The following is a 27,702-nucleotide window of genomic DNA, read 5'->3' as shown; positions in this document are numbered from 1 at the left end:
TGCAATACTGCTGCCAAGAAGTGACCTACCTAGGTCATCTCTTGTCAAAGGAGGGAAGGAAGTTGACCCCAGAGAGAATAAAAGCAATTACGCAAATGAGTGTTCCACGCACACAAAGAGAAGTACGTGCCTTTCTAGGTATTACCTCTTATTGTAGGCAGTGGATCCCAAATTTTTCTCTTTTAGCGAAACCGTTGGTAGCTTTGACTGGGAAAAATGTTCCGAGTCCAGTGCCATGGTCTGATGAATGTCAGGAGAGTTTTACTGAGTTACGAAAAGCATTGTGTTCAGCTCCTGTATTGGGTACACCTGATTACAGTAAGCCATTCACGCTCTATGTTCATGAGAGAGAAGGTTGCGCGTTGAGTGTTCTGACACAGAAGTTTGGTGATAAACAACGCCCTTGTGCGTATTTTTCATCAACATGGGATCCGGTAGCTAGAGCGTTGCCTAGTTGTTTGAGAGCTACAGCGGCAGCTGCGGCTTCATTCGACAATCTGCTGGTTTGGTGATGAACAACATGCTAGTGGTCATGGTTCCTCATGCAGTGGACACACTCATGAATCGAACGAAGACACAACACCTTACTAGTGCGAGGTTATCTGGTTACGAGCTGACATTACTAGCGAGTCATATTCAGATCAAAAGATGTAATGTATTGAATCCAGCAACGCTGTTGCCGGCTAATCAAGAGTCGAGTGATTCCGAGCCACATGATTGTTGTTTTAAAACGGAGGAAGAGACAAAAGGACGAATTGACTTGAAGGATACTCCATTATCAGATCCAGATGGTACGTTGTATGTGGATGGGTCATGTTTTAAATTGGAGAATGGTGATGTGACTGCTGCTTACGCAGTAACGACTTTGAAGACGATTGTGGAGACTGCAAGAGTGAGTCAGAATTCTGCCCAAGCTGCAGAATTAATAGCTTTAACAAGAGCCTGTGTGTTAGCTAAGGGAAAGAGAGTGAATGTCTTTACAGATAGTCAGTACGCATTTGGCGTGGCCCATAGTTTTGGCCGTTTGTGGAGAGAAAGAGGTTTCATTACGTCCCATGGGACTAAGATCCAACATGGTCAGCTAGTTAACGACTTGTTGGAATCTCTAACCTTGCCGACTGAAGTTGCGATTGTAAAGTGCAGTGCTCATAAAGCAATCACGGATGATGTTGGTCGCGGAAATGCTTTTGCTGATGAAACTGCTAAACAGACAGCTAGAGACATAATGAGCAGAATGTATGTTGCTACGTCTGCAAGATGGATTGCTGAATCTGGAATGTGTGAGGATACAATGGAAAGTGTGAAAGAAATTCAGAAAGAAGCAACTGAGGAAGAGAAACGTGTATGGAGAGAAAGTACGGGCAAGTTGGATTCGAATGGATGTTGGATTGATTTGACAGAACAGCAACGTTGGATGTTGCCTGACGCGTATGTGCTTGCAGTGGTGACAATGGCGCATGGAGTAGCGCATATAAGTTCTAAAGGAATTTGTAAGATGTTGGCTCCAGTCTGGAAGAATGATGGGATCAGTAAGTGTGCAGAGAGAGTGGTGAAAAATTGTATGGTATGCCTGATGCATAATCCTGGCAAGGGAACTCCAACTCCTGCTGGTCACTTCGCTCCTCCTACCTGCCCCTTTGAAGTGATTCAGTTAGACTTCATTCACATGGATCGCTGTAACAATTTGAAATATGTCCTGGTGGTGGTCTGTGCTTTCTCCAGGTGGATCGAAGCATATCCATTAAAGGACAATACTGCCCTATCAACTGCCAAGATCCTTCTCAAAGAATATTTCCCTAGGTATGGAATGCCACGGATTGTATGGTCAGATAACGGAAGTGAGTTTATAGGGAAAGTTATGCAGAGTGTGTGTGCCGGCCTAGGTCTGAAACAAAAGTTCCACAGTGCGAATCATCCCCAGTCTGCTGGTTTAGTGGAGGGTTACAATGGCACCCTTAAGCTGAAATTAGCTAAAATACAGGCATCCACAGGTTTAGGCTGGCCAGACGCACTTCCTTTGGCTTTGTTATCAACGAGAGCAACTGTACATTCTAGAGTAGGGCTTAGCCCTTACGAGATAGTCTTTGGCCGCCCGGCAAATATCTGGGGTGTGCCAAGGCCTAAGGAATTTTGCTCTCTAGAATATCCTATGTTGATAGACTATCTTTACGACTTGACTGCTAAATTGAGTCTTATTCATCAACAGGTTTTCGATGCTTTGCCAAAGCCTCCGGAGAGTCCAGGGCATCAGCTGAAACCAGGAGACCTAGTAGTCATCAGAAATTTCGCGAGGACGAAGAACCTTCAGCCGAGATTTGTCGGCCCCTTCCAAGTCCTACTTACAACGAGAACAGCGGTTCGTGTAGCCGGACGCAAGCATTGGGTGCACGCATCCCATGTTAAGCGTGTCCCTTTGCCGCTTCCTTACGACGACTGGGTGAAGAAGGGAATTGGTTCCTCCGAATGTGAAAGCACGCCAAAATTCATCCCTTTCAGCGATGCCGAATTAATCACTGACACTCCAAGCTCTGACTCTCCTTCAGAAAAGACTCCTTTGAACACTGAACATTTGTCTCCTGCATCAGAAGAAACTCTGCCATCTGCGAACTTGAACACTGCAACAGCTACCAGTGAAACGCTATTTGCCGATCAGACAGTACCTGCGAAGCAAAGATATAATTTACGAAACTGTAAAATGGACAAATAAAGCAGGCAACTGCATATTGTGATATTTTGAAATTTTGAACTTTTGCCTTAAGCCAGGAAGTTTGCTATTGTTTTGTTATTTTAAAACTGCCTTGCCGTCTGGGTAGCCGTAGGGTCGTGGCTGTGTGCCTAGTTGAATCTGCAGGGGTCTGACACAAGGTCGATCTTTCTGTTGGTTCTGGGAACTCCCAGGGCTGATAGAGGCATTTTCATCTACGTACACATCATCAGTGGTCGCGAGCGGATTGTAGAAGATGGAGCTTCCTGCGCTGCAACGAGAAAATGTGATTTACGTTCGCAGAAACAGACTTTACAGAATTCTTCATAGCAAATGCTTTTTGACACAATGTGCCATTACATTTCTAATTGTTTTGATAACGTTAGTGGGTGGAATCGTTTTTGGTATAAATTTGATTTATGTACCAGTAACTACAGTACCTCCCCTTAATCCTGTTACTTCTACTGTTTCCTCAATACACTCTTTTCATTCGTTTCCCGAACATGAGCAAGCCCGACGCTCAGAGTTCATTAACAACACTTTTGTACAGCTCTTGCACCAACACCAACTGGTAGTTAACACTACAGACTGCTGGGTGTGTGGCTTGATACCCCACACTATGGATAAAGGTATTCCCTATCTGGTTTTGCCTTTCAGCTACAATGGATCATTTCAGGCCCTTCAAACCATCTTTGCTTATGCCCTTGAAACCTATCCTCCGCGTCCACCACGTTCCACTAAATATAACTCTGCCAACAAAGCTTTAGTCCAGGGAATTATTGACATGATCAAGGACGTCAATAATACTCCATCATACCCTAGAGACGAACTACGAGTGTATTTAAGTTGGAATACTTCAGAGTATCGCCTTAGTTTAGGAGAAAGCAAGCGTAAAAGCTCAACTCCAATATGGGTCGTACCTCACCGAGGTCAGGTCTGTTTGCAAGGTAATGGGAGAAATCCGAGAGCTCAGCTAGGGAGGAGTGAGTGCGTAGAGACTTATGTGTTTCCGGCTAACTCTTCCCCTGCCTTCCTTACTGCTAGGGGTACCTACTTCATCTGTCGAGACAGAGCGTATACATGGTTGCCTGCCGACTTTTCAGGTTCATGTTATATTGCTCGATTGTTGCCTCCAACATACACTGCTTCATCTGATTACCACAGAACCAGAGTAGCGAGAGGTGTCTTCAGCAAGGAAGATACTGCTGGTCAGGAAGCTGGAGACTTCTTCAAAGGCTTCCTTCCGTTCTGGGGGCCTATGGCCAATAGTAGAAACATACGTCAGCTAACACGGGTAGTTGAATCTACTATTACCGAAACTGCTGGTGCACTTAGCAATTTGACCGCTGAGCTTCAGGCGGATAGACTCATGACGTTGCAGAACCGTATGGTTCTAGACGTTATCCTTGCAGATCGAGGTGGGGTATGCAGAATGATCCAATCGAGCTGCTGTGTCTTTATTCCTAATAATGCTCCAACAGTCTACGAGGCGATCTCTAAGCTACACAAGATTTCCGACTCTATTCATGTAGACAAGGGAAACTGGTCCTTCATGGAGTGGTTTTGGACTCTAATCTCAGCGTGGGGATGGAAGGTTCTAATGGTCATTGGTGTCATCTTAGTATTCCTCTTCTCATGCTGCCTGATTATCCAGTGTTGTCCAGCTCTGTGTAGCCTTTGTGCTGCAACCTGTTTTAGGAAACCACCTGCGTTTGGAGAAAAGGCGCGAGAAAGGATGATGATACAACAACATGTCACTGACCTGATGAGCATAGAATTAGATTCTGACATAGACTGAGTAATTGCCTATGTAAGGGCAAAAGGAGGGTCTGAGGTTCCGTGACGATTTGAACCCGTGTTTTCAATGTTGTCGGAAATACATAATATTGGTATCAGCGAACCGCAAATGATCCATTTAGCATATCCTGGTGTTTTCGCTATGCTACGAGCAAGAGCACTCCTGTTATGAACACATTTCTGATCTACCCACGGCATCCATCTTAGATCATGGCAGCCATTTTGTGTTTCTTGCCCTCACATACGCAATAACCTCTGATCACTTCATTTCGATTAAGGACACGTAGCCTTAGCCGGAGATTCACCTCTCTAGTGACACGTGCACCCTAAATCAGATCACGCTGTAGCTACGTGACTCGACAAAGACTGTCTCCTCTGCCCGAGGCCAGCCCACCTGAACTGGTTCTCGTGTCCATTGTCCTGATCACGATTAGGCGGCCGAAGCCGGTAGCCTTGCCCATTTACGACCCACAAACATCTCTTATCCTGCTTTTCTATCTTCCACACCTGGCTCCGTTTCTTTCTTTCTGAATCTTTATTAGGGGGAGGTAACGAAATTTACGATGAGGCGGTCCAGCTCTTGAATGCAATGTTGACAAGGGATTGTGATGAACTAGTGGGAACCCCTCTTCGTAGATGTTTTGTAACAGATTTTATCAACGGTTCCTGTGTACGCCAAATATTTATTGTTTGTGACACAAAGGTTTTGGGAATGTACCAACATGTAAAGAATTCGCCTGAAGGCCAAAAACTAGTATATAAGGAGCAACCCTCTTTGTACAATTTGAACAGGCTCCTAGTTACTGCCCATGCGTAGTTTCTGTGACTTCTGTGTCCCTGCAGTAATAAACCTTTGGTCTTTGACGCCACCATCGAGAAGCCCGTGTTTCTGTTCATTTGCGCACCAAGGCAGGTGGAACTCCGGGGTCTTTGGGTGTTGTTCCCTGACACCTCTGGACGGAACCAAAAAGTCCAGAACTCCAGCTTTCCCGAAGTTGTGCATTGGGTTATTTGTAGTCCAAGCCCTGAGCACCTTTTGCACTGAAGATTGTGGGCTTACACTCTACGAGTGTACCGTGGGCCCGCTTCTAGCATTTCTGCTCGAGGCCCCTTCGCGATCTATGGTCCGTCGACTGGTGGGTCCCCCCGAAGGTAACTCTTTTGTTTCTTGGGCTTTCCTGGTTGCTCCAGATGTGCCCTGACTCCCCTCCAAAGGCTGAGTCCCTCCGACCTTTGCTGGTCTGCTCCGAAGCCAATCTTTACATTCTGCGTGGGTTGCTGTAGCCAAGGCTTGTTGGGTCCAATCCGGATACTGACTCCGCAGCACTCGACATCCAATGTGGGACAGCTCGAATCCAGCTCCTGGTTGTCGTCAACGCATCCTGGTCCTCGTGGCTGAAGAGTCAATCTTTTCACCTCCTGCACCTGAAATCACCCGACATCGGTGGGCATCTTCTTGTTGCCTCCCTGGTCACTGGCAAGTGACCCAGACTCTGTCCCCTCTGCTTTCAGATTCTTCAGATGTTTGATCCACCTTTGGATCCATCTGGACACTTTTCATCTGCTCGCCTGCAGCACTTCTTTGCAGCCCTCCATAGGAAACGACGACGAAACCCGACAAGAAAAGACACCTATGCACCTGTCTTCCCTGGGTGAGGTAACACGAGTACTTTGGTGCTCCCGTGGGTCTTGACTCTGGAACTGTCCAGTACTGAAGGGGTTTGTTTCTAGTCCACTCCTAAGTGTCCTTATTCTTAAAAATTCTACCCGCAACTTTCTCCATGGAAGTCAATGGTGATTCGCGGCTGTGTTTAGACACTGAACGCGTCGCCCGTGGGTCTCCTGCGTCCCTACTTTGGGTAGTTTTTGGTTGCCCAGCGGTTCTACAGGCCCCAGGCCTTGTCTCTATGACTGTAGTGGTACTTATACCACTTTCTTAGTATATGGTTTGTGATGCCCCTAGGGTTAAATGTATACTGTGCTAATTTACTGTGTGTTAATTAAGTGTACTGTTTGTACTTTTGCCTCTAGCCTCATAAAGAGACTAGAGGGATGTGTGTAGAATAAATACATATATATTTTATATATACCTGGTGCGGTTCTCCTTTCATTTGGTCATTCACAAGATTATAGACTGGTAAAACAAGCTGCTTACATTCCTTCAAGACTTAGCCTGAAGGCTGCTCTCCACAGCTACCACTAGGATAGCTTTCCATATAGGTTGTCTTTAAACCTACCATCAATAAGGGTCGTTTGGACAGGTACAAGGTGCCTACTAGAATAGTAGACAGCATATGCCAGGCCAACTTCTCACAGTATGAAATACAATTCCTTAGTTGGAGCATAGAGCCAATGATGTGAGAAGGAAACCCAGCCTCCTCTGCACCTCAAGGGTCAGGACGTGCTTGTATAGAGCGAAAGTCTCACAAGCCCCTCCTCCTCAAGGCGCTATGCAGGCTGTAGCTGGAAGTCCCCAACAGCAACAGCGTTCATTTATGCAACACAGCATTTCTTTGATAGTGAAATATCATCCGGGGCAGTAGAACTCTGCTCTGATTTTTCAGGCGCTGAACTACATCTGGGTCCCTTACAGGTGAATATGTTTGCTGGAGGCCGGAACTAGAGGCATTAGTGAAGGATGTGTATCTTCAGGATTGAAAGGGGAAGGTGTGCTATACCATCCCTCCACTCATGAGAACTCAGAGAGCTGTAGCTTAAATAATTATTTATTTATTTTGTGTACTTGTAGAGCGCAGACCTGTCACCCAGAGGGCATCCTGGCACTTTGAACTACTGGACGATACACTTCTCACTGCTCAGACAGTTTCCGGGAACAGATGCGTTTTCAACGCTTTCCTAAATGGCAGGTAGTCCTTGTGACTTCTCAGCGAGATAGGCAGGGAGTTCCAAAGTTTGCCCGCTGCAACACTAAATGAGCGGCCACCCATCCTAGCTCTCCGAAACCTCGGGAACACCAGCAGTTATGCCGAAGAGGAACGAAGGGGCCGCGCTGCAGAGTACCAGGCAAACATATTCCGCAATGGTACTGCGCCCAGTTGGTGTACTGCCTTGAACACCAGGCATGCGGCTTTATACAGCACTCGCAGATGTACCGGAAGCCAGTGTAAGTCTCTTAGCACGAGAGTGGAAGAGCTGGACCTGGGACGAGAAAGAGCCAACTTGGCGGCCATGTTCTGCACGCGTTGTAACTTCCCCAGCAGATTTTTTGGGGCCTCCAGAAGTAGCGCATTGCAATAGTCTAAGCGACTAAGAATGGTACTGCGAACTACTTCTGGCCTGGCCTGGGCGGGGAGAAGGGGCAGAACTTTACGCAACATGCGTAGCAGCATCATGCACGTCGAGATGGTTTTATTAACGTGCAAGTCAAGCTGTAAATTTGGGCTGAAGATCACCCCCAAATTGCGAGCTGACCCCGCCGCCGCTACTGGCTCGGGAAAGGTAGCGGGCCAGAAGTTCTCTGGAAGAACCAGCGGAATCCGGTCTGTGGAACAATATAGCACCTCCGTCTTAGAGCTGTTAAATTGGAGGGAATTGGCCCGTAACCAGTCCGCTGTGGCTGCCATACAGCGATGAAATGTCTCCAGCGGGACCGCGTTATTTCCCTCCAGAGAAAAGACCAGCTGGGTGTCGTCGGCATAATTAAAAGCCGAGACACCAAAAGATTTTGATCTGGACTAAGGGGCGAAGATACAGATTAAAAAGTATTGGGCTGATGGCCGAGCCCTGTGGGACCCCCTGTCCAACTTTCCTTGGCTCCGAGCTGAATGGAGGAAGCGAGACCAGCTGTTGCCGGCCACCCAAATAAGATATCAGCCAATCTCTAGCGCTCTCTGTGACCCCACACTCCTCTAGTCTCCTGATGAGGGTCTGATGGCAAACCGTATCGAACGTGGCCGACATGTCGAGCAGCACTAGAAAAGCTGCCCGACCACTGTCGACACGCAACCGAAGATTGTCCAGTACGGTTACCAGGGCAGACTCCGTCCCGTGCCCGGGGCGGAAGCCAAACTGGGCCTCATCAAACCAGCCGATGTTCTCCAGGAAGCCTGAGAGCGGGCGGGTCACCCATTTTTCCATGATCTTGATTGGAAATGGGAGCAGGGAGATTGGCCTGTAGTTAGAAAGGCAAGCCGGGTCCAGCGTGGGCTTCTTGAGCAGAGGTGACACTACTGCTAGCTTCCAGCACTCAGGACCGATGCCAGCTCCTAAGACTGGAGGCAGATGGAATGCAGGGGCTGAAAAAGTTCTGCATGGAAGGCCTTCCAGAATTTGGGAGGTAGTGGGTCGAGCGGAGAGCCCGAAGCTACCGAATGAGCCAAGCTGCAAAAATCCTCAAAGGAGGGACGAGGAAACAGTCTTAGTTGGGGTCGACTGGAGGAAGTCTCCAGAACTCCCCCACAAAGAACTGGGTTACTCGGCTGGGGTCGACTGGGTGGTCCATCCGGAGCTCCCAGACTAGGGTCAAGCGTACCCGTCTGGGTTCGACTGGGCGGACCAGCCGGAGCTCCCAACCCAAGAGTACCCTGAGAGAGAGCTGCGGCAATCGGCTGGGGTCGACTGGGTAACCCGTTCGGAGCTCCCGAGCCAGGGCAGAGCCCTACTGGCCGGGGTCGACTGATCGGGCTAACCGGAGCTCCCAAGCCGAGAGCAGCGGGCAGAGGGTTTTTTAAGCCCTCTAAGATCTTAGCAGTCTTCTCCTCGAAAGCACTCGCCAGGGACTCGCACAGGGCTTGCGACGCCACGACCGTATTGGCTACACACACTGGGTGGGACAAGTCCCTGACAATTTTGAACAGGGCTTGAGATTTATTAGGCGCCTTATTCAAGGTGGATTCCAGAAAGGCCGCCTTTGCCAACTTAATCTGCGCCTTGTAGCCCTGCAGTGCGAGCCTGAACGATGCCTTAGCCGATGATAAGTACTGCTTCCTCCAGGCTCTCTCAGCGCGTTTACAGCTCAGCTTTAGCTGTCGTAGCTCTTCCGTGTACCAAGGGGAAGCACGATTCACTCTCCCTCGAGACCTGCGAAAAGGCACCAGCTTATCTAGCGAGTCAGTAATGGACCGACACAAGGAGAGGTAGCTTTCCTCCACCGAGTTGCTCAGACCAAAGTTGTCTGGTAGTAAGGAAGGCAGTGAAGATGACCTAAAAAGTCGGGACCAAGGTCTACCTAGTTTCGATAATCCTACCCCGGCAGTTTCAGAGGGGCAGACCCCTATGCAAAGGGAGAACGCCACCAATGCGTGATCGGTCCAGCATTGGCGTAGGATATCATTGACCACTACTGAATGAGCGTCCGCGAAAATCAGGTCCAGGACGTGACCTCCCCTGTGGGTAGCAGCTCCGACCAATTGCTGCAACTGAATGTCACCAAAAGCTTGGCAAAGTGTCGTGTACGCTCCATCCAGTGGGCCGCCCTGCCACAAGTTAAAGTCCCCCAGGACCAACAACTTAGAGTGAGTGTTCGATAGGTCGTATATCAGATCAAGGAAGTCTGATAGAGAGGGAACAGAGCCCGGTGGGCGATAACATAACACCCCTGCGAGGAGTGTTCTCTCCCGGTCTTTGATGGAGAAACCCATCAACTCGAAGCCCGAAACCTCACTGATTTTAAGCTGGAAAAGACCCACCGACTATAGATAATACCAATTCCACCACCTCTGTTCTTCAGTCGAGGGGTGTGAGTGATTTTGAAACCTGGGGGGCAGGCCAGTCCCAGTTCAACTAGGCAGTCCTCCCGAGTCCAGGTTTCTGTAAGAAACAACAAGTCCAACCCTGAGGATTCAATCAGGAAGGCAATCTCTGTATGGTGCTTGCAGAGCGACCGAACATTAAGAAGTCCGCAAGACAGAGATTGAGAGGGGCCTGGAGTGGTAGACCTCCATGTCAGGGGCGCCTGGGACGGTCTTAGTTCCAGTAAGGCAGCCCGAGAGTAAACTAGGCGAGGGGAGTGCGATGCACCAGGGGAGGTGGCCCTATGCGCGAATGGGCGCAAACGGGCTTACCTCTGGCGCTCATCCGACGCGCCCGCTGCGCGTAACCGCTGCGCGTTTGATTCTCCATCCTTATCTAGTATTCAGCCGAGCGGAAGTCCGCCTCCTGCGTCCCTTGCCCTCACCAAGATGGCGCCTGAAGTGCTCCCAGCCTTGGCCCCCACCCAAGATGGAGGTCGGACCCGCTACACTATCTATATCCTGCCAAATGCGGGTGAAAGCCAAAATTAAGTTGCAGGTAAGCCTAATCTAATTCCCCGGCCTAATGATCCGACAATTACAAGTAGCGCGAAATAAAAAGAGCCTTAGACGCTCTGCAGCGCGATTACCAACAGCGCGAGTAAAATGCAAATTAAGCACAGTTAAAATTGCCCCAGCAGTCAGGAGCGCGCCGGCCAAAGATAATGAGACAGGAAGTAGAACTGGTTCTGATGACTCTGATTTGGAGGGCCAAGTCCTGGTTTCAGTCCTTCTTCAAATATCACGTGACCCACTGGGTCAACTCCAAGTTTTCCAATGCTATTGGTGGATCCTATGGGCCTTCCACATACACGATGTAGGCGGAACTGCTCAAGCTCAATTGCTTGGACAGTTTCTGGCGCTATTGGCAAAAGCCTGGACTTTTGCAACATGCTTCTTTTTTTATACAACAGGCATGGTCTGCCGGGACACGCAAAAGATATTCTTCGGCTTTAGGTAGATACTTACGTTAGTATGACACACAGACTTTGGATCTCCTGGCAGCAGATTTAGCCATTGTGCTGAATTTTGTGCCTGAATTTGCTGCCAGTAGTTTACCATACAGATCAATGAACAACTTTTGCTCTGCTATTTCAGCAGGGCACATTCAAGAGGATGATGAACCCTTTGGTGAACATGCCTTTGTCAGTAAACTCGAGAGGGGGATAAGATTTTCCAATTCTCCACAACAGTGATATTCCCTATTATGGGACGTGAAAGCTGCTTTAAAATTTAAAGAATGTGAGCCAAATAATGCCAATCTTTTCAGAAAGCAATTGTCAGATAAATTGACTATGGTATTGTTTAATCGCTTGTAAAAGGGTGTTGGATGTGCTAGCACTGGATCTTACAGGTAGAATACTTTATTTGGACATAATTTGGTTTCATATTTCTAAATGCACAAAAACTAATAGTACATTAACAATTGGATTCTGCTACATTTGTGCCTTCCAGATGTAAACCAGTGTATGCAAAAAGAAAACATTTTGAAAAATCCCCTGAATCACATGCTAGTATGGGTATCCACAAATAGAAATGTACAAATACCCACTACTGCTAAACACCATATTTTGTGCCAAACTCAGAAATACAAAGCTTTTCTTGATACCCATTTTTCACTCCCCATTAAACCGTATGAATCGGTCTATAATCGGTACAAAATGATAAAACGATTGTAAGGTGCAGTTCGGTTGTTGGCTCTGGGCACCTTAATCTCTTGGACAACCTACAAACCCTATATAAAAGCCTCATCAGTTAAGGGGTTAATTACCAGTAACTGATAATATATACTTCATTTAAATAGAAATCGGCAGATAAGTAATACGTTCCTTCTTTAATATGTGAAAACGTATAGTAGCTCGGCAGCAACCGTGTTTCCAAACGTAAGGAAGTATGTGTGTCTAAGCAGTCAACGTGAGATGTGGCTTTCGAGAGGATGCATCCACAGGGAGGCACAAAGTCCTTCTTTGGTTTCCATTGTCAGAAGAAACAGCATCAGTCAGCACAGTAAGTGGTGACGCCTTTCTACTGCATCGCTCTTCCAATCGGTTTACGTCATCAGCAGGCGGCATCGGCCGGAGCCAGGACTCCCGATGACTGTTTCCGCAATGGAATCGAACAGGGACGAAGCAGAGCGCTGTATTGCCATAGCGTTAACTGCCATCCAGAACGGGCATCAGGACAAGGCGCTGCGTTTCCTAGATAAGGCTGAGCGGTTGTTTCCAACCAAGAAGGCTCGCGGTGAGTGAGAACGGGGGTCCAGAGGGGAGGGTACAGCCCGGCCTGTCAAAGAGGCGGTCATGGAGGAGGGAGCGCATCAAGTGACCAGCCTTAAGTTCCGCTAGACGCATGCGCAATACCAGTGTGCATGACGGGAGGTGAAGTCTTCTGTCGCTCCTCTCTTTTCCGCACTGCAATTTGAAGTTAATTTTTGTGGATTCGCAGTTCACGTGGTGGCAACGATATAGGTTTCTTTTCTGTTGCTCTCATTACAGAATCTGTACATTTTCCAAAAGGCTCTTATTTCACCCCAGGATCATTAGTGGAACTACAACCATCGTTTCCGGTCAGTCGACGGGTTGGTGTGTCGAATCATGGGATTTGTAGTTCATATCAAAGCTTTTATTACGGTTAGAACAGTTTGTATATAAACCCTGTGCTTACATCACACTGTGCCCACACAGTACGAACATGTATTCTGCTCACTTTGGCAGAATATTTGAAGTGCTTAGTAACAGCTGGGACTGCCCGTGCTAAGCACGTAAACAGGACTATATTTTACAGAGCCTTTGGGTTTGTTAGCCTGAGTAGGACAGGCCATCGAATCAGCTGCTGGAGGTTGAGAGTTTTTTCTCCCACCCTAGAATCCGAAACTCGATATAGTGATTTTTGGAAAATCGTTGGACACAAGTGATTTCCTCGTCCAAATGTATTCTTGGATCATCTTTAAACAAATATAGATATTTGTGTCAGTTTCGGGGAGATGTAATCCCTGTTTTTGTTGTGATTACTATGCCATCGTCCGTCCGCTTCCGGACACCGTACCCCCTGCTTGTCAAGTCATCAGCTGCACGTTTGGAATGTTGGGCAGATGACATGATAACTGAGACGAGCGGACGCACCTCCTGGTTGTTCCCCTCTGACGTGAGCTGTAACGTGTGTTGGGATTTATAATCAATAAATTCATTATTTACACGTCTCCTGCGTGGGTATTGGATATTACACCTGTTCATTGTGTTTTAGTGTAATTATACATTTCTTGGTTGTCCAGTGAGATCGAGCCATTGTGCCTACTACGACTTGAGCCAATTGAAGGTGTCTGAAGCGGCAACCTAGCATGTATTTGTTTAGTTGTTTCGTTTAGGAATATGCAATTGAGGACCTTGCTTTAATATTATGTGGTTTCTAAATCGTTTTTAATTGTATTTATCTGTGGACAAATGGGAATTTTTAGTTATGCATTTGCAAAGATTTTAATTAATCAAGCAAAAATAAATATCTATCTAGTTGTTTTGTTGTATAAAGTAATGTTCTGTGAGGCCTTTTGTCATCGTTCTTCACATACAAGCACGCACATATCCTGGCCAGGCACGTCAGCTGCCCACGAGAGATGGTGAGCCAGTGGTTTCTTTCCTAGAAAACTCACTATGATTCTGAGAAAAATGGGGTGTTTCCAATAGGGTGGATAAAGTGTAGGGCCACGTAGACCATGCCAGTGGTTTGTTGGCTCTGTGAGTCAAGAGCAGCTTAATGGATTTGAATGGCTTGGGAGAAGAGGTGGCCCTGAAGTAGTGTGCTGAACTGCAACAAATCGTCGATGGCTCTAATGATTTGCATTAGGGTTTTCCTGAGCCGCAAATGCTCTGAGTGAGCAGCCATTTTCTGTACACGAGTTTAAGTGTAGTAATGATCTGTAAAACTTCAGTAGTGAAGGTGTTGTGGCTTTGAATGAAGCTCCCGGCCACTCAAAACCTTGAGTAAGAGGCCCTGTATTTGATGCTGAGATAGTATGGCTACATGAGAATGCATGCAGTGACATAATGTGCAGTTACTTACTAGATTACTTTGTTCATTCAACCTCTTTAATGGATTAACATACGAGAAGTGTGTAGGCAGGAATAGTTGTATACCGCGGCTACTGTAGCATGTAATAACAAGCATTTGCAATGCAATAGGTCGCGCATTAGGAAAGTTTGAGCTATTGCTATTGTAAATGACACATTTTGTATTTATGTGTTGGTTTTGAAAATAACTAAATTAATAGCTTTGTCATTTACAATTCCAATAGTTTTATCTTCCGCATATCACACCTATAGCATTTGTAATGCAATATGTGTTGTATTTACGTGACTTACATGTATTGATATTACAAATAACAATGGCTTTTAATTTTTTTGAATAATTAATACTTAAAGAAAAGTTATTGTACTTTATAATTGCAATAGGTTAAACTTTTGTAAATAACTTTTGTGAAGATTATGTTCAGTGTATTTTATTGTGACTAAAATTCAAGAACAGAAGTGAGATATTAACATCTTTTTGTGGCATTTGTAATAAAGCTTGAAACATTGAGAGAACATATTTGAACCAGTTGTTGTTAAATGGATGCTCTGATTGATCATGTGGTGTCGCTGAGTAGTGATGTGGTGGCGACGAGTGATGCTGCGCCATTCAGTGATGCTGTAGTAGGGCCTAGTGATGTTGTGGTGCCCCTGAGTGATGCTATAGTGATGTGATAGATAGAGTGAGTGTGATGGAGGGAGGGCGATAGATAGATAGAGGGAGGGCGATAGATAGATAGAGGGAGGTCGATTGATAGACAGAGTGAGGGAGTGCGATAGACAGAGTGAGTGAAAGCGGTAGAGTGAGTGAGGGCGGTAGAGTGAGGGCAGTAGAGTTAGGGTGGTAGAGTGGTAGAGTGAGGGCGGTAGAGTGAGGGCGGTAGATTGGTAGAGTGAGGAGGGTAGAGTGGTAGACTGAGGGCTGTAGACTGAGGGCGGTAGACTGAGGGCGGTAGAGTGGTAGACTGAGGGCGGTAGAGTGAGGGCGGTAGAGTGAGGGCAGTAGAGTGGTAGAGTGAGGGCGGTAGAGTGAGGGCGGTAGAGTGAGGGCAGTAGAGTGAGGGCGGTATAGTGATGGCGGTAGAGTAGTAGAGTGATGGCGGTAGAGTGGTAGAGTGAGAGCGGTAGAGTGGTAGAGTGAGGGCAGTAGAGTGAGGACGGTAGAGTGGTAGAGTGAGTGCGGTAGAGAGAGTGCAGTAGAGTGGTAGAGTGATGGTTTCCTCTGAAGTCTGATGCTGAGGCTCAGACAAATGGTGTGGCATGTGGCTGGCTATGTTGTGGGTGTGCGATGTGCACGCACCTGGCTCACATGAACATGGAGAGGCGGGGGTAGTATCGGTATAAGTGGAGGGGCGGGGTGTAGGACTGAGGTGCTTTTGCAGAGTGGGGTTTGTGTCCTAGTAGTGGGAGAAGTGGAGGGGGGTGTAGGATTGAGGTGCTTTGGCTGAGCGGGGTTTTTGTCCCAGTAGCGGTATAAGTCAATGGGTGGGGGGTGTTGGACTGAGGTGCTTTGGCAGAGCGGGGTTTATGTCCAAGTAGAAGTGTAAGTGAAGGTCTGGGTAGGGTGTAGGACTGAGATGCTTTGGCAGAGCAAGGTTTGTGTCCTAGTAGCGGTATAGGTGAAGAGGTAAGGGGGATGAGTGTGTAGCACTGAGGTGCTTTGGCAAACCTGGCTTATGTTATATTAGCAATATAAGTGGAGGGGCGGGGTAGTAGCGGTATAAGTGAAGGGGTGGGGGGTGTAAGACTGAAGTACTTTGGCAGAGCGGGCTTATGTCTAATTAGTGGTATAAGTGGTATAAGGTGGGGGTTTAGGACTGAGGAGCTTTTGCAGAGTGGGGTTTGTGTCCCAGTAGCAGTATAAGTGAAGGGGTAGGGGGGACGAGTGTAGGACTGAGGTGCTTTGGCAGAGCTGGGTTTGTGTCCAAGTAGCGGCCTAAGTGGAGGGGGGTGTAGGATTGAGGTGCTTTGGCAGAGCTGGGTTTGTGTCCAAGTAGCGGCCTAAGTGGAGGGGGGTGTAGGATTGAGGTGCTTTGGCTGAGCGGGGTTTTGTCCCAGTAGCGGTATAAGTGGAGGGGCGTAGGGGGGGGGGAGTGAGTGTAGGACTGAGGTGCTTTGCCAGAGCAGGGTTTGTGTCCCAGTAGCGGCATAAGTGGGGGGGGGGTGTAAGATTGAGGTGCTTTGGCTGAGCTGGGTTTTTGTCCCAGTAGTGGTATGAGGGGGGCGGGGCGTGAGTATAGGACTGAGGTGCTTTGGCAGAGCGGGGTGTATGTCCCAGGAGCGGTATAAGTGGAGGGGGGGGGCTGTAGGATGGAGGTGCTTTGGCAGAGCGGGGTTTATGTCCAAGTAGCAGTATAAGTGGAGGGCCAGGGGGTGTAGGACTGAGGTGCTTTGGTAGAGCGGGTTTGTGTCTCAGTAGCAGTATAACTGGAGGTGAGTGGGTGTAGGACTAAGATGCTGTGGCAGAGCGCGATTTGTGTCCCAGTAGCGGTATAAGTGGATGGGTGGGGGGTGTAGGACTAAGGTGCTTTGGCAGAGCGGGGTTTTGTGTCCCAGTTGCGGCATAATTGGAGCGGCGGGGGTGTCGGACTGAGGTGCTTTGGCAGAGCAGGGTTTGTGTCCCAGTTGTAGTGTAAGGTGTACGTGGAGGTGCAGGGGTGTAAAACTGAGGTGCTTTGGCAGAGCGGGTTTGTGTCCCAGTAGCTGTATAAGTGGAGGGGAGTGTAGGACTAAGGTGCTGTGGCAGAGCGCGATTTGTGTCCCAGTAGCGGTATAAGTGGATGTGTGGGGGGTGTAGGACTGAGGTGCTTTGGCAAAGCGGGGTTTATGTCCAAGTAGTTGTATAAGTGGAGGGGGGTGTAGGACTAAGGTGCTTTGGCAGAGCAGGGTTTGTGTCCCAGTAGTTGTATAAGTGGAGGGGGGGTGTAGGACTAAGGTGCTTTGGCAGAGCAGGGTTTGTGTCCCAGTAGTTGTATAAGTGGAGGGGGGTGTAGGACTAAGGTGCTTTGGCAGAGCGGGGTGTGTGTCCCAGTAGCGGTGTAAGCGGATGGGTGGTGGGTGTAGGACTGATGTGATTTGGCAGAGCGGGGTTTGTGTCCCTGTAGTTGTATAAGTGGAGGGGGGGTGTAGGACTAAGGTGCTTTGGCAGAGCAGGGTTTGTGTCCCTGTAGTTGTATAAGTGGAGGGGGGGTGTAGGACTAAGGTGGTTTGGCAGAGCGGGGTGTGTGTCCCAGTAGTGGTATAAGTGGATGGGTGGGGGGTGTAGGACTGAGGTGATTTGGCAGAGCGGGGCTTACGTCCAATTAGCAGTATAAGTGGAGGGGTGGGGGTAGTAGCGGTGTAAGTGGAGGGGCGGGGTGTAGGACTGAGGTGCTTTGGCAGAGCGGGGTGTGTGTCCCAGTAGTGGTATAAGTGGATGGGTGGGGGGTGTAGGACTGAGGTGCTTTGGCAGAGCGGGGCTTATGTCCAATTAGCAGTATCAGTGGAGGGGTGGGGATAGTAGCAGTGTAAGTGGAGGGGCGGGGGGTGTAGGACTGAGGTGCTTTGGCAGAACGGGGTCTGTGTCCTAGTAGTGGTATTAGTGGATGAGTGGGGGGTGTAGGACTGAGGTGCTTCGGCAGAGCGGGGTTTGAGTGTCCCAGAAGCATAGGGTGACCAGAATTTTAAAGCGTATGGCAGGCTGGAAGTGCTTGGCAGCCTATAATAATGTACATGACTGCAAAAATAACAAGTTAAGGTAAATTTTGACCAGGTGCATAACGTAAGCGTTTGCTCAATATAAAGGGTGGAAATTAGGTTCACTTAAAAAAGCACATTTATCACCAATGTTTGAAAGTTGAGTTACAGTTGAGGGGATTACAAACGTCTGCTAGGTACGAGCACAGCGTGCAAAGTACTTTGAGCCTGAGGCTGCTCTGTGGTGGGGGAGAGGGAGGGGCAGGTGTGAGAGGCAGAAAAAGCAGATGTCCACAAAGGAATTCAGGAAAAGCAGATGGCCCCTTTGATGTTCTTGTCTTGCTTTGTGGGAGGGGTAGGGGGGCGAATTCCTGTGCACGCACCAAATGAACTGTAATGGTTGTCTGGGACCTTTACATCTAGTCACAATACCTAATCATGGCGGAGTACAAAAGAAGAAGAATAAAAGCACAGATATTGTAGTATGACAGCAAAGGGAACCTCACGTGTCTGGCCTTTATCATGGTTTATACGTTTCTGAATTTGTAGGCTTCCGGACTGTTCAGCAGACAAGACAAAACCGCTTCTGATCACTGCTTTAACAACTGCAGTAGATTTTCTGTCAAACCCTTAAGTTTCTGAGACTGGAGTATGCTATTCTGAAACCATCAAGTTTCCTTAAAAAATACAAAATAACTTCCTGAGTTAAAAAATAAAAGCATTCATATTTAATTTACAGCTAGCATAAACATAATTGGGTCTACGCGTTTGAAACATGTCATTGTTCAATTCAAAAGTACTCATGTTATCGACCTTGGAAGAATGAAATCTAAATTGGCTTTACCATGATTTTAACTTGTGACTTTACGGTACTTGAGCAGGCACATGGACTACTGGGAGTATTTCTTTTTGCTTCGCCGAAGTTTTATGGAAAAAACACCAGAAAGGAAAAGTGGAAGCCAGGTGTGTGATAAAAATTACCTTATTGATACACAGAGCAAATAGGTGCAGAATGGTAAAACACAGTGAAAGTTATCTATCGTTAAAAAAAATACCTTATTCAAAATTGTCACGAAAACTAGTAACAAGACCGAGGGCATTGCTGTGGGGAGGGGGGAGGAGAAATGCGACACGGCGGGCAGGGGAAGGGGCGGTGCGGGTAGAGCGGCGATGAGGGTGTGAAGCAGCGTGGGAGGGTGATTGATGGGCGGGGCAGTGCTCGGGAAGCCTTTGATGTGGCCTGGCGGCCGTGGAGAAATGCTGCTGGCAGTGGGAAGGCTCGGGCATGCTCGTCCACGAGGAGTCACGTGACACTCTCGTGCACTGTCCAAAATCCGCCGAATCCGCCTGTTAGGAAAGGAATTGTTTTGGTTGACAACAATAGGTTCGAGTAAACTCGACCTAAAAAGTGATCACCCATACTGAACAAGTTCAGTGGTTTTTGTTTCAATAAAAGTTAGTTCAGAGTGATGCATGACTATCCTGTCCAATTTATCTGATGGCTCCATGGCAAATCGTGAGTGGTAGCCGAGGGGGCGTAAAGGACAACACGCGGAAAGGAACTTCCTATCTTTTACACATCCTAACATTTGGATTAAAACATTTTTTTTTATTACTTCATTTCTCCCCTCCGATCCCAAGAGTTCCTTCTTGGCTGAAATTGGTGTTTTCACCATCATTGCAAATCTTTCAGATTATTTGTATAGCTCTCTCCCCAATGCCTGTTAATTAGGGTGCAGTAAGTAAGTTCTATAATTAAGTTGGAGTTTCTCAAGGAGGTAATTCTTTTTCATCTACTTCTAGATCCATGCTTAAATGAGGGTTGAATGGAAGACTGATACTGTCTTTAGTCTGAGAGGTGAGCTACATGCTGCCATGTGCCCAGACTCTGGAACAAATGCAGTTCAAATCTGAGACTGGTTCCCTCACTCAAGCAATTGAGGATAGTTAGAAGCATCTTTTCATGCAACTCCTACCTCTCTTCAGCAAAGTCCTTATCAGTTCCTTCGCTCCCATTCAGCTCCATCTACCTCTTATGTACTGCCTATAAAGCATTGCAGGTAGAACCCCCAAATTATATGTATATGGCTTTTCGTGACTTCTGTAACCAGGTACAGCCATGCTCATAGAAACCTTGTGCTCTCGAGGGCCTATTCAGTGCTCCATTGATTATTCACAACTTTGGTGGCTGTTTTAAATATTTCTCAGACCAACTTGCAAACAAGGATGCTACCTGAGCATACTTTAGCATCACATTTTTATGGATATTCAGTTTTCCTCCAGAGGTGGAAGGCTGATGTACTGTAGTATTTTAATATCGGTTTTAGTCGGCCCAAGAATAGGTCTCAAACACCATCTCCAGAACATATATCACTGTGTAGTATGCACTAACCAACCACAGCACTGCTATTATTGATGGGTAAGCTCTGTGTATTTGGAAGACGTTGCCTGCTGTTAAGAAGATGAGATGCCTGCTGTGTTTAATCATTGCAGGTGTACTTATGTCGTCCACTTCCTCTGGTGCACAGTAAAGACAAGAAAGCCCTACAGAAATCTACTCTCCCACTTGCTGTGGCGAGTCAGATGTATTCAGGGTGACCTATTTTTAGGGCCTCCTGGCCCATTCTGGCGAGTTGACAAAGAACAGGTGTTCTGTTCACTCAGAAGGAGAATGACCAATAAAGATCGTTTAAAATCGTGTTTTTATATTGTCACATTTTCTCTGTGTTCAGAGACAGAGGTCAGATGTCAGTGTATGTCTTCTTACAACAATCTGCTTATTTAATCCTAGAGGTTGGTCTTTACTTTTCTTTCTCTGACTTGCAAAGTTAGAGGCTATTGTAAAGTGAAATGCCTGACAGTCGTGCTGTACAAAGAGTAAACTGAAAGGCTGTAGCATGTCCGTGTTGTTCTAAAACACAACTTTTAAATAGCTTGTAAATGAAATGTACAAACATTTAACATTACATTTCTGTAGTTATGAAAGCACTTTTTTTGTAATTTATGCGTGATGCAAAGCATACTTTGATAGGATGTAAACAGATAAGAACACTTTACTTGGTGATATGCAATTGATAAATATTTTTGCTGAAACCCAGTTTCCACAGATTGTCTATACACTTTATCGTTTTATCAGTAAAAATGCATGAGTGTGAAAGTTTGTGTCCATTTAAATGTAAAACGCGCTGTTTGTATGACAGTGCTCTAGCACATTAAGCTTTAGTAATATATTTATTACAAGTGAGTTTTTAAACATGAACTAATAAATATTCCTGCCCCCAAAGTCAGAGGTCACATGTACCTTATATGTGGGCTAGATTCTTATAAAACATGGAGCAAAAGTTTAGTCTATTAAATCAAACAAGAGTTTATTGTGTGGAACTCACATATTTGAAGGTACTCTTGTGATAATGAAGAAAAAGGCAGTTCTGTAAAATTAAATATTTGCATAGGATCACACAATTTGAGATCAGTTTTTGGGGTAAGTACATTACAGTCAGGTTGGGTAGATTATTCAAGTCACTAGACCTGCAGGTACGGACACATTTTTATGATTTTTTTCGATGTTTGAAAGAAAAGAACATGGGTAATAGTACATCTTTTAATATTCCTATTATTGTAGCAATCGTAACAGCTGCACACAGTGCTGGGTTCCTACACATTCAAGTGCTTTGTATCTTTAGGAAAGGGAAGGTTTACATTGATTCCCACTATAATATTATTATCTTTAATGCCTATGTTTTATAATCTGAAACGCATGCAGTCCAGAGAGAGCAAAATAACTTTGATTGTAATTGCTTATATTTTGTAGAGATTGCAAAGTCTGTTCGCCTGAACAATTTGTGATTATATTAGTGCTGTAGTTTCTTAGCTTTGAAGTCTAACATATTTGTTTTTTTCAGAGACACTGTAATGTAAAACTCACATTTTTAAACTTTGGTTGTTATGATTGGTGACAGGGTTGCACTCATTCAAAGGAAAGCTATAATGCAAAGAAAGTCAAAGTCCTCATGTTACCTGTTTGTTTTACACAATGATCAATATGAGAATAATATATTACACACAATAGTATTGTAAAAAAGTATAATAAAGTTAATCTCATTTTCTGATTGTCTGATATGTGTAGATTCCCTACTCTCTTGTGTCTTTCATGTTTGTTTCATTAAAAATTCTTGCAGGTATAATCCAGACGAATCAGGAACTCTACCCTTTCAAGAATGCATATCATCACTCTGCGAAAGTGGAAGAATCACTCCTAGATCATTGATCATCATTGCATTGTTAGATGATTGAAGTCGTGTGTTTTTCTGCCCATACCTGAAAAGATTGATATGTTCTCTGTGAATATCCCTGGTTAACGTTAGGTAATGGAAAAAATGCAAATTGACAGTCTCGGCATTCATGTTTTTGTAGCAGTCCATACCTGGATTAAAGCTAGCTGTTTCAAATTAAATAGCATTAAAACGTGGGTAGTTGTTTTTTGGGTGTAGTGGACACCTCTAAACGCAAATGTTCCTGCTTGGGCTCCTACATCACTACAGCCTCTTTTGTTAAATATTTAGGTGTTCAAATTGATGAAGACCTTCATTTGATCACTCAATCAAGACTTTTTGTAGATCTTGCTTATTGCAACATCATCTCCCTTAGAAAATCTTCAACTCTCCTTGAAACTAAGAAAAACATTGTCACTTCTGTACACGTGCATCTTTGGAGCATTTTTGTGACTAGAATCTAGGAATCCTGTCTGATCTAATCACCTCTAGCATCTCCAGAATAAAGCTGCTCAAAGGTTGTGTTGTGATAAGCTACACATCATCCCTGTACTAGTCCTGTGTCCCTTTCTGACATTTAATAGGTGGATTCAGTTGACCACATTGTCTGTTGTACATGGAACTGCATTGGGATTGGTTTAATTTTTCTGGCAACTCCCTTTATTCCACATGTTCCCTCATTCGTTTAAGCTGCCAACTGTTCAATATCCACAAGCAATTATTTGGCTAGAGGTTCTAAGGAGCTATGTTCTATTATCATGCGCTTTACAAAATAAATAATTCAGGCTTATGGAACCTTCTCACCCCATCACTTCTTGATTTGTATGTACGATGGCAAAAATTGTTGCCTACTTCAAGATCTTTGAATAGATTGCTTATTGTGACAAATTACACTGTTATTTAACAGTCCTGTTGCAGCTGGCCTATATTTTTTTTAATTTTTTTTTTATTATTGTTGCTACTGTTTGTTGTGCCAAAGTGTTGGAATCCCGGCGTGAAATATAATGACACAGCTTTTGAAATGTTACATATGTGATCACCATGAAGTGACTGAAAAATGTCAGTTTATAGCCACGCAGTGATGTTGGTTCTTTTATGTACATTTTGATGTTTTCTTTGCATGGTGGACAAAAAAATGCTGTTGTCCAGGATCTTGTTTGCATGGCTTATTCATTCCCTTGAGATCGAGAATACTAAACTAATTTAAGCTGTTGGTATCATTTTCTTGTAAAGCTTTGTGACATGATATGGCAGGATTTATACTTGTTTACACTGATATTGTCTATTCCGTCCTTCTACTGACACATTACATTCCAGGACAGTCCTATATTGGTTGATTATTAGAGTTCTAGAGTTTTGTGGCTTGTCCAGAGGAATCAGTGGCAGCTTAGTTTTATTTTTTTGTAAGGTGGTATGATGGACAATGGTGCAAGCCTTTAGCACAGGGTCCTATTTTGTTTGTATTGCTTACATTTAATTTGTAGGTGTAGTGATCTTTCTCCTTAGGAGGCTCAGTGGAAGATGCAAATTGCCTTGAACTCTGCTTCTAGCTACAAGTAGCAATGCATTGAACCATTTCGTATTTTGCATATGATGAAACTGGGTGTGCCAAGGTATAAGATGTTAAAACAGACTAGAAGAAGGAGCACAGAGGGAAACACAAGAACTAGGACGCCCTCCACTCATTAAGTCACATCAATAATGATGTCCTAGTGCTCAAGGCAGAAACAATATTGTCAAAAGATCTGCGGCATCACAAGTTGCACCAAAAGTACAACATACCTCCCCTCTTGCAGTGAATTTTGGGTAGGGGATGCCTCAGTCTGCTGCCACTACTAAAATAGCCCAACTCTGATAGACATAACGAACATTTACAAGGCCCACATTCACCTAGTTTAACATAGAAAAAAGGTGAGAAAGCGAGATGGCACCTCACGGGCTCAACACCATATAGCCAAGTTCTGAGCTGGGATGGTGCAGTGAGCTAAAAAACGGTGATGGATCAAGCCCTGATCTTTGGACTGGGTAAGAGTGGTCTGCTTAATTCAGACACTCTGTTCATCACCACCCCCTTTTCTGAATCATTTTTGGCCACCATAAGCGTGGAAGGGTACACTCAGATGTGAGTCCCTTGCTCATTGCACCATCAGGATTCAAGCAAGCCGGGCCGAAGACGGCTGAAATGCCAGAAACCGGTCCCCGGAAGCTTGTTTCCTTCCCAGTATAAGAATTGGCCTGGTAGTTTGGCCTGCCCTGTTCCCATGATGCACTGGGCCAGGGTCAGACTAATTTGCATATAGCCAAGTTCTGAGCTGGGATGGTGCAGTGAGCTAAAAAACGGTGATGGATCAAGCCCTGATCTTTGGACTGGGTAAGAGTGGTCTGCTTAATTCAGACACTATGTTCATCACCACCCCCTTTTCTGAATCTTTTTTGTCCATCATAAGCGTGGAAAGGGTACACTCAAATGTGAGTCCCTTGCTCATTGCACCATCAGGATTCAAGCAAGCTGGGCCGAAGACGGCTGAAATGCCAGAAACCGGTCCCCGGAAGCTTGTTTCCTTCCCAGTATAAGAATTGGCTTGGTAGTTTGGTCTGCCCTGTTCCCATGATGCACTGGGCCAGGGTCAGACTAATTTGCATATAGCCAAGTTCTGAGCTGGGATGGTGCAGTGAGCTAAAAAACGGTGATGGATCAAGCCCTGATCTTTGGACTTGGTAAGAGTGGTCTGCTTAATTCAGACACTCTGTTCATCACCACCCCCTTTTCTGAATCATTTTTGTCCACCATAAGCGTGGAAGGGTACACTCAGATGTGAGTCCCTTGCTCATTGCACCATCAGGATTCAAGCAAGCCGGGCCGAAGACGGCTGAAATGCCAGAAACCGGTCCCCGGAAGCTTGTTTCCTTCCCAGTATAAGAATTGGCTTGGTAGTTTGGTCTGCCCTGTTCCCATGATGCACCGGGCCAGGGTCAGACTAATTTGCATATAGCCAAGTTCTGAGCTGGGATGGTGCAGTGAGCTAAAAAACGGTGATGGATTAAGCCCTGATCTTTGGACTGGGTAAGAGTGGTCTGCTTAATTCAGACACTCTGTTCATCACCACCCCCTTTTCTGAATCATTTTTGTCCACCATAAGCGTGGAAGGGTACACTCAGATGTGAGTCCCTTGCTCATTGCACCATCAGGATTCAAGCAAGCCGGGCCGAAGACGGCTGAAATGCCAGAAACCGGTCCCCGGAAGCTTGTTTCCTTCCCAGTATAAGAATTGGCTTGGTAGTTTGGTCTGCCCTGTTCCCATGATGCACTGGGCCAGGGTCAGACTAATTTGCATATAGCCAAGTTCTGAGCTGGGATGGTGCAGTGAGCTAAAAAACGGTGATGGATCAAGCCCTGATCTTTGGACTGGGTAAGAGTGGTCTGCTTAATTCAGACACTCTGTTCATCACCACCCCCTTTTCTGAATCATTTTTGTCCACCATAAGCGTGGAAGGGTACACTCAGATGTGAGTCCCTTGCTCATTGCACCATCAGGATTCAAGCAAGCCGGGCCGAAGACGGCTGAAATGCCAGAAACCGGTCCCCGGAAGCTTGTTTCCTTCCCAGTATAAGAATTGGCTTGGTAGTTTGGTCTGCCCTGTTCCCATGATGCACTGGGCCAGGGTCAGACTAATTTGCATATAGCCAAGTTCTGAGCTGGGATGGTACAGTGAGCTAAAAAACGGTGATGGATCAAGCCCTGATCTTTGGACTGGGTAAGAGTGGTCTGCTTAATTCAGACACTCTGTTCATCACCACCCCCTTTTCTGAATCATTTTTGTCCACCTTAAGCGTGGAAGGGTACACTCAGATGTGAGTCCCTTGCTCATTGCACCATCAGGATTCAAGCAAGCCGGGCCGAAGACGGCTGAAATGCCAGAAACCGGTCCCCGGAAGCTTGTTTCCTTCCCAGTATAAGAATTGGCTTGGTAGTTTGGTCTGCCCTGTTCCCATGATGCACTGGGCCAGGGTCAGACTAATTTGCATATAGCCAAGTTCTGAGCTGGGATGGTGCAGTGAGCTAAAAAACGGTGATGGATCAAGCCCTGATCTTTGGACTGGGTAAGAGTGGTCTGCTTAATTCAGACACTCTGTTCATCACCACCCCCTTTTCTGAATCATTTTTGTCCACCATAAGCGTGGAAGGGTACACTCAGATGTGAGTCCCTTGCTCATTGCACCATCAGGATTCAAGCAAGCCGGGCCGAAGACGGCTGAAATGCCAGAAACCGGTCCCCAGAAGCTTGTTTCCTTCCCACTATAAGAATTGGCTTGGTAGTTTGGTCTGCCCTGTTCCCATGATGCACTGGGCCAGGGTCAGACTAATTTGCATATAGCCAAGTTCTGAGCTGGGATGGTGCAGTGAGCTAAAAAACGGTGATGGATCAAGCCCTGATCTTTGGACTGGGTAAGAGTGGTCTGCTTAATTCAGACACTCTGTTCATCACCACCCCCTTTTCTGAATCATTTTTGTCCACCATAAGCGTGGAAGGGTACACTCAGATGTGAGTCCCTTGCTCATTGCACCATCAGGATTCAAGCAAGCCGGCCGAAGACGGCTGAAATGCCAGAAACCGGTCCCCGGAAGCTTGTTTCCTTCCCAGTATAAGAATTGGCTTGGTAGTTTGGTCTGCCCTGTTCCCATGATGCACTGGGCCAGGGTCAGACTAATTTGCATATAGCCAAGTTCTGAGCTGGGATGGTGCAGTGAGCTAAAAAACGGTGATGGATCAAGCCCTGATCTTTGGACTGGGTAAGAGTGGTCTGCTTAATTCAGACACTCTGTTCATCACCACCCCCTTTTCTGAATCATTTTTGTCCACCATAAGCGTGGAAGGGTACACTCAGATGTGAGTCCCTTGCTCATTGCACCATCAGGATTCAAGCAAGCCGGGCCGAAGACGGCTGAAATGCCAGAAACCGGTCCCCGGAAGCTTGTTTCCTTCCCAGTATAAGAATTGGCTTGGTAGTTTGGTCTGCCCTGTTCCCATGATGCACTGGGCCAGGGTCAGACTAATTTGCATATAGCCAAGTTCTGAGCTGGGATGGTGCAGTGAGCTAAAAAACGGTGATGGATCAAGCCCTGATCTTTGGACTGGGTAAGAGTGGTCTGCTTAATTCAGACACTCTGTTCATCACCACCCCCTTTTCTGAATCATTTTTGTCCACCATAAGCGTGGAAGGGTACACTCAGATGTGAGTCTCTTGCTCATTGCATCATCAGGATTCAAGCAAGCCGGGCCGAAGACGGCTGAAATGCCAGAAACCGGTCCCCGGAAGCTTGTTTCCTTCCCAGTATAAGAATTGGCTTGGTAGTTTGGTCTGCCCTGTTCCCATGATGCACTGGGCCAGGGTCAGACTAATTTGCATAGAGCCAAGTTCTGAGCTGGGATGGTGCAGTGAG

General features: G+C 46.3%; 1 protein-coding gene across 1 annotated transcript in view; it reads left to right on the top strand.

Moving 5' to 3' along the window:
• The first annotated feature begins 12,255 nt into the window (after positions 1-12,255).
• DNAJB12 (DnaJ heat shock protein family (Hsp40) member B12) overlaps positions 12,256-27,702 on the top strand; it is a 266,802-nt gene continuing 251,355 nt past the window's right edge. The window contains exon 1 of the mRNA XM_086922276.1: positions 12,256-12,492. Coding sequence (XP_086778402.1) covers positions 12,345-12,492 — 148 coding nt within the window. The 5' untranslated portion in view covers positions 12,256-12,344. The remainder of the gene's footprint in view (positions 12,493-27,702) is intronic.

Source organism: Lissotriton vulgaris, chromosome 5 (assembly GCF_964263255.1).
Source record: "Lissotriton vulgaris chromosome 5, aLisVul1.2, whole genome shotgun sequence".
Classification (NCBI taxonomy): Eukaryota; Metazoa; Chordata; class Amphibia; order Caudata; family Salamandridae; genus Lissotriton; species Lissotriton vulgaris.
Note: the sequence above shows the minus strand (reverse complement) of the source record. Positions and strands in the feature narration are given on the sequence as shown.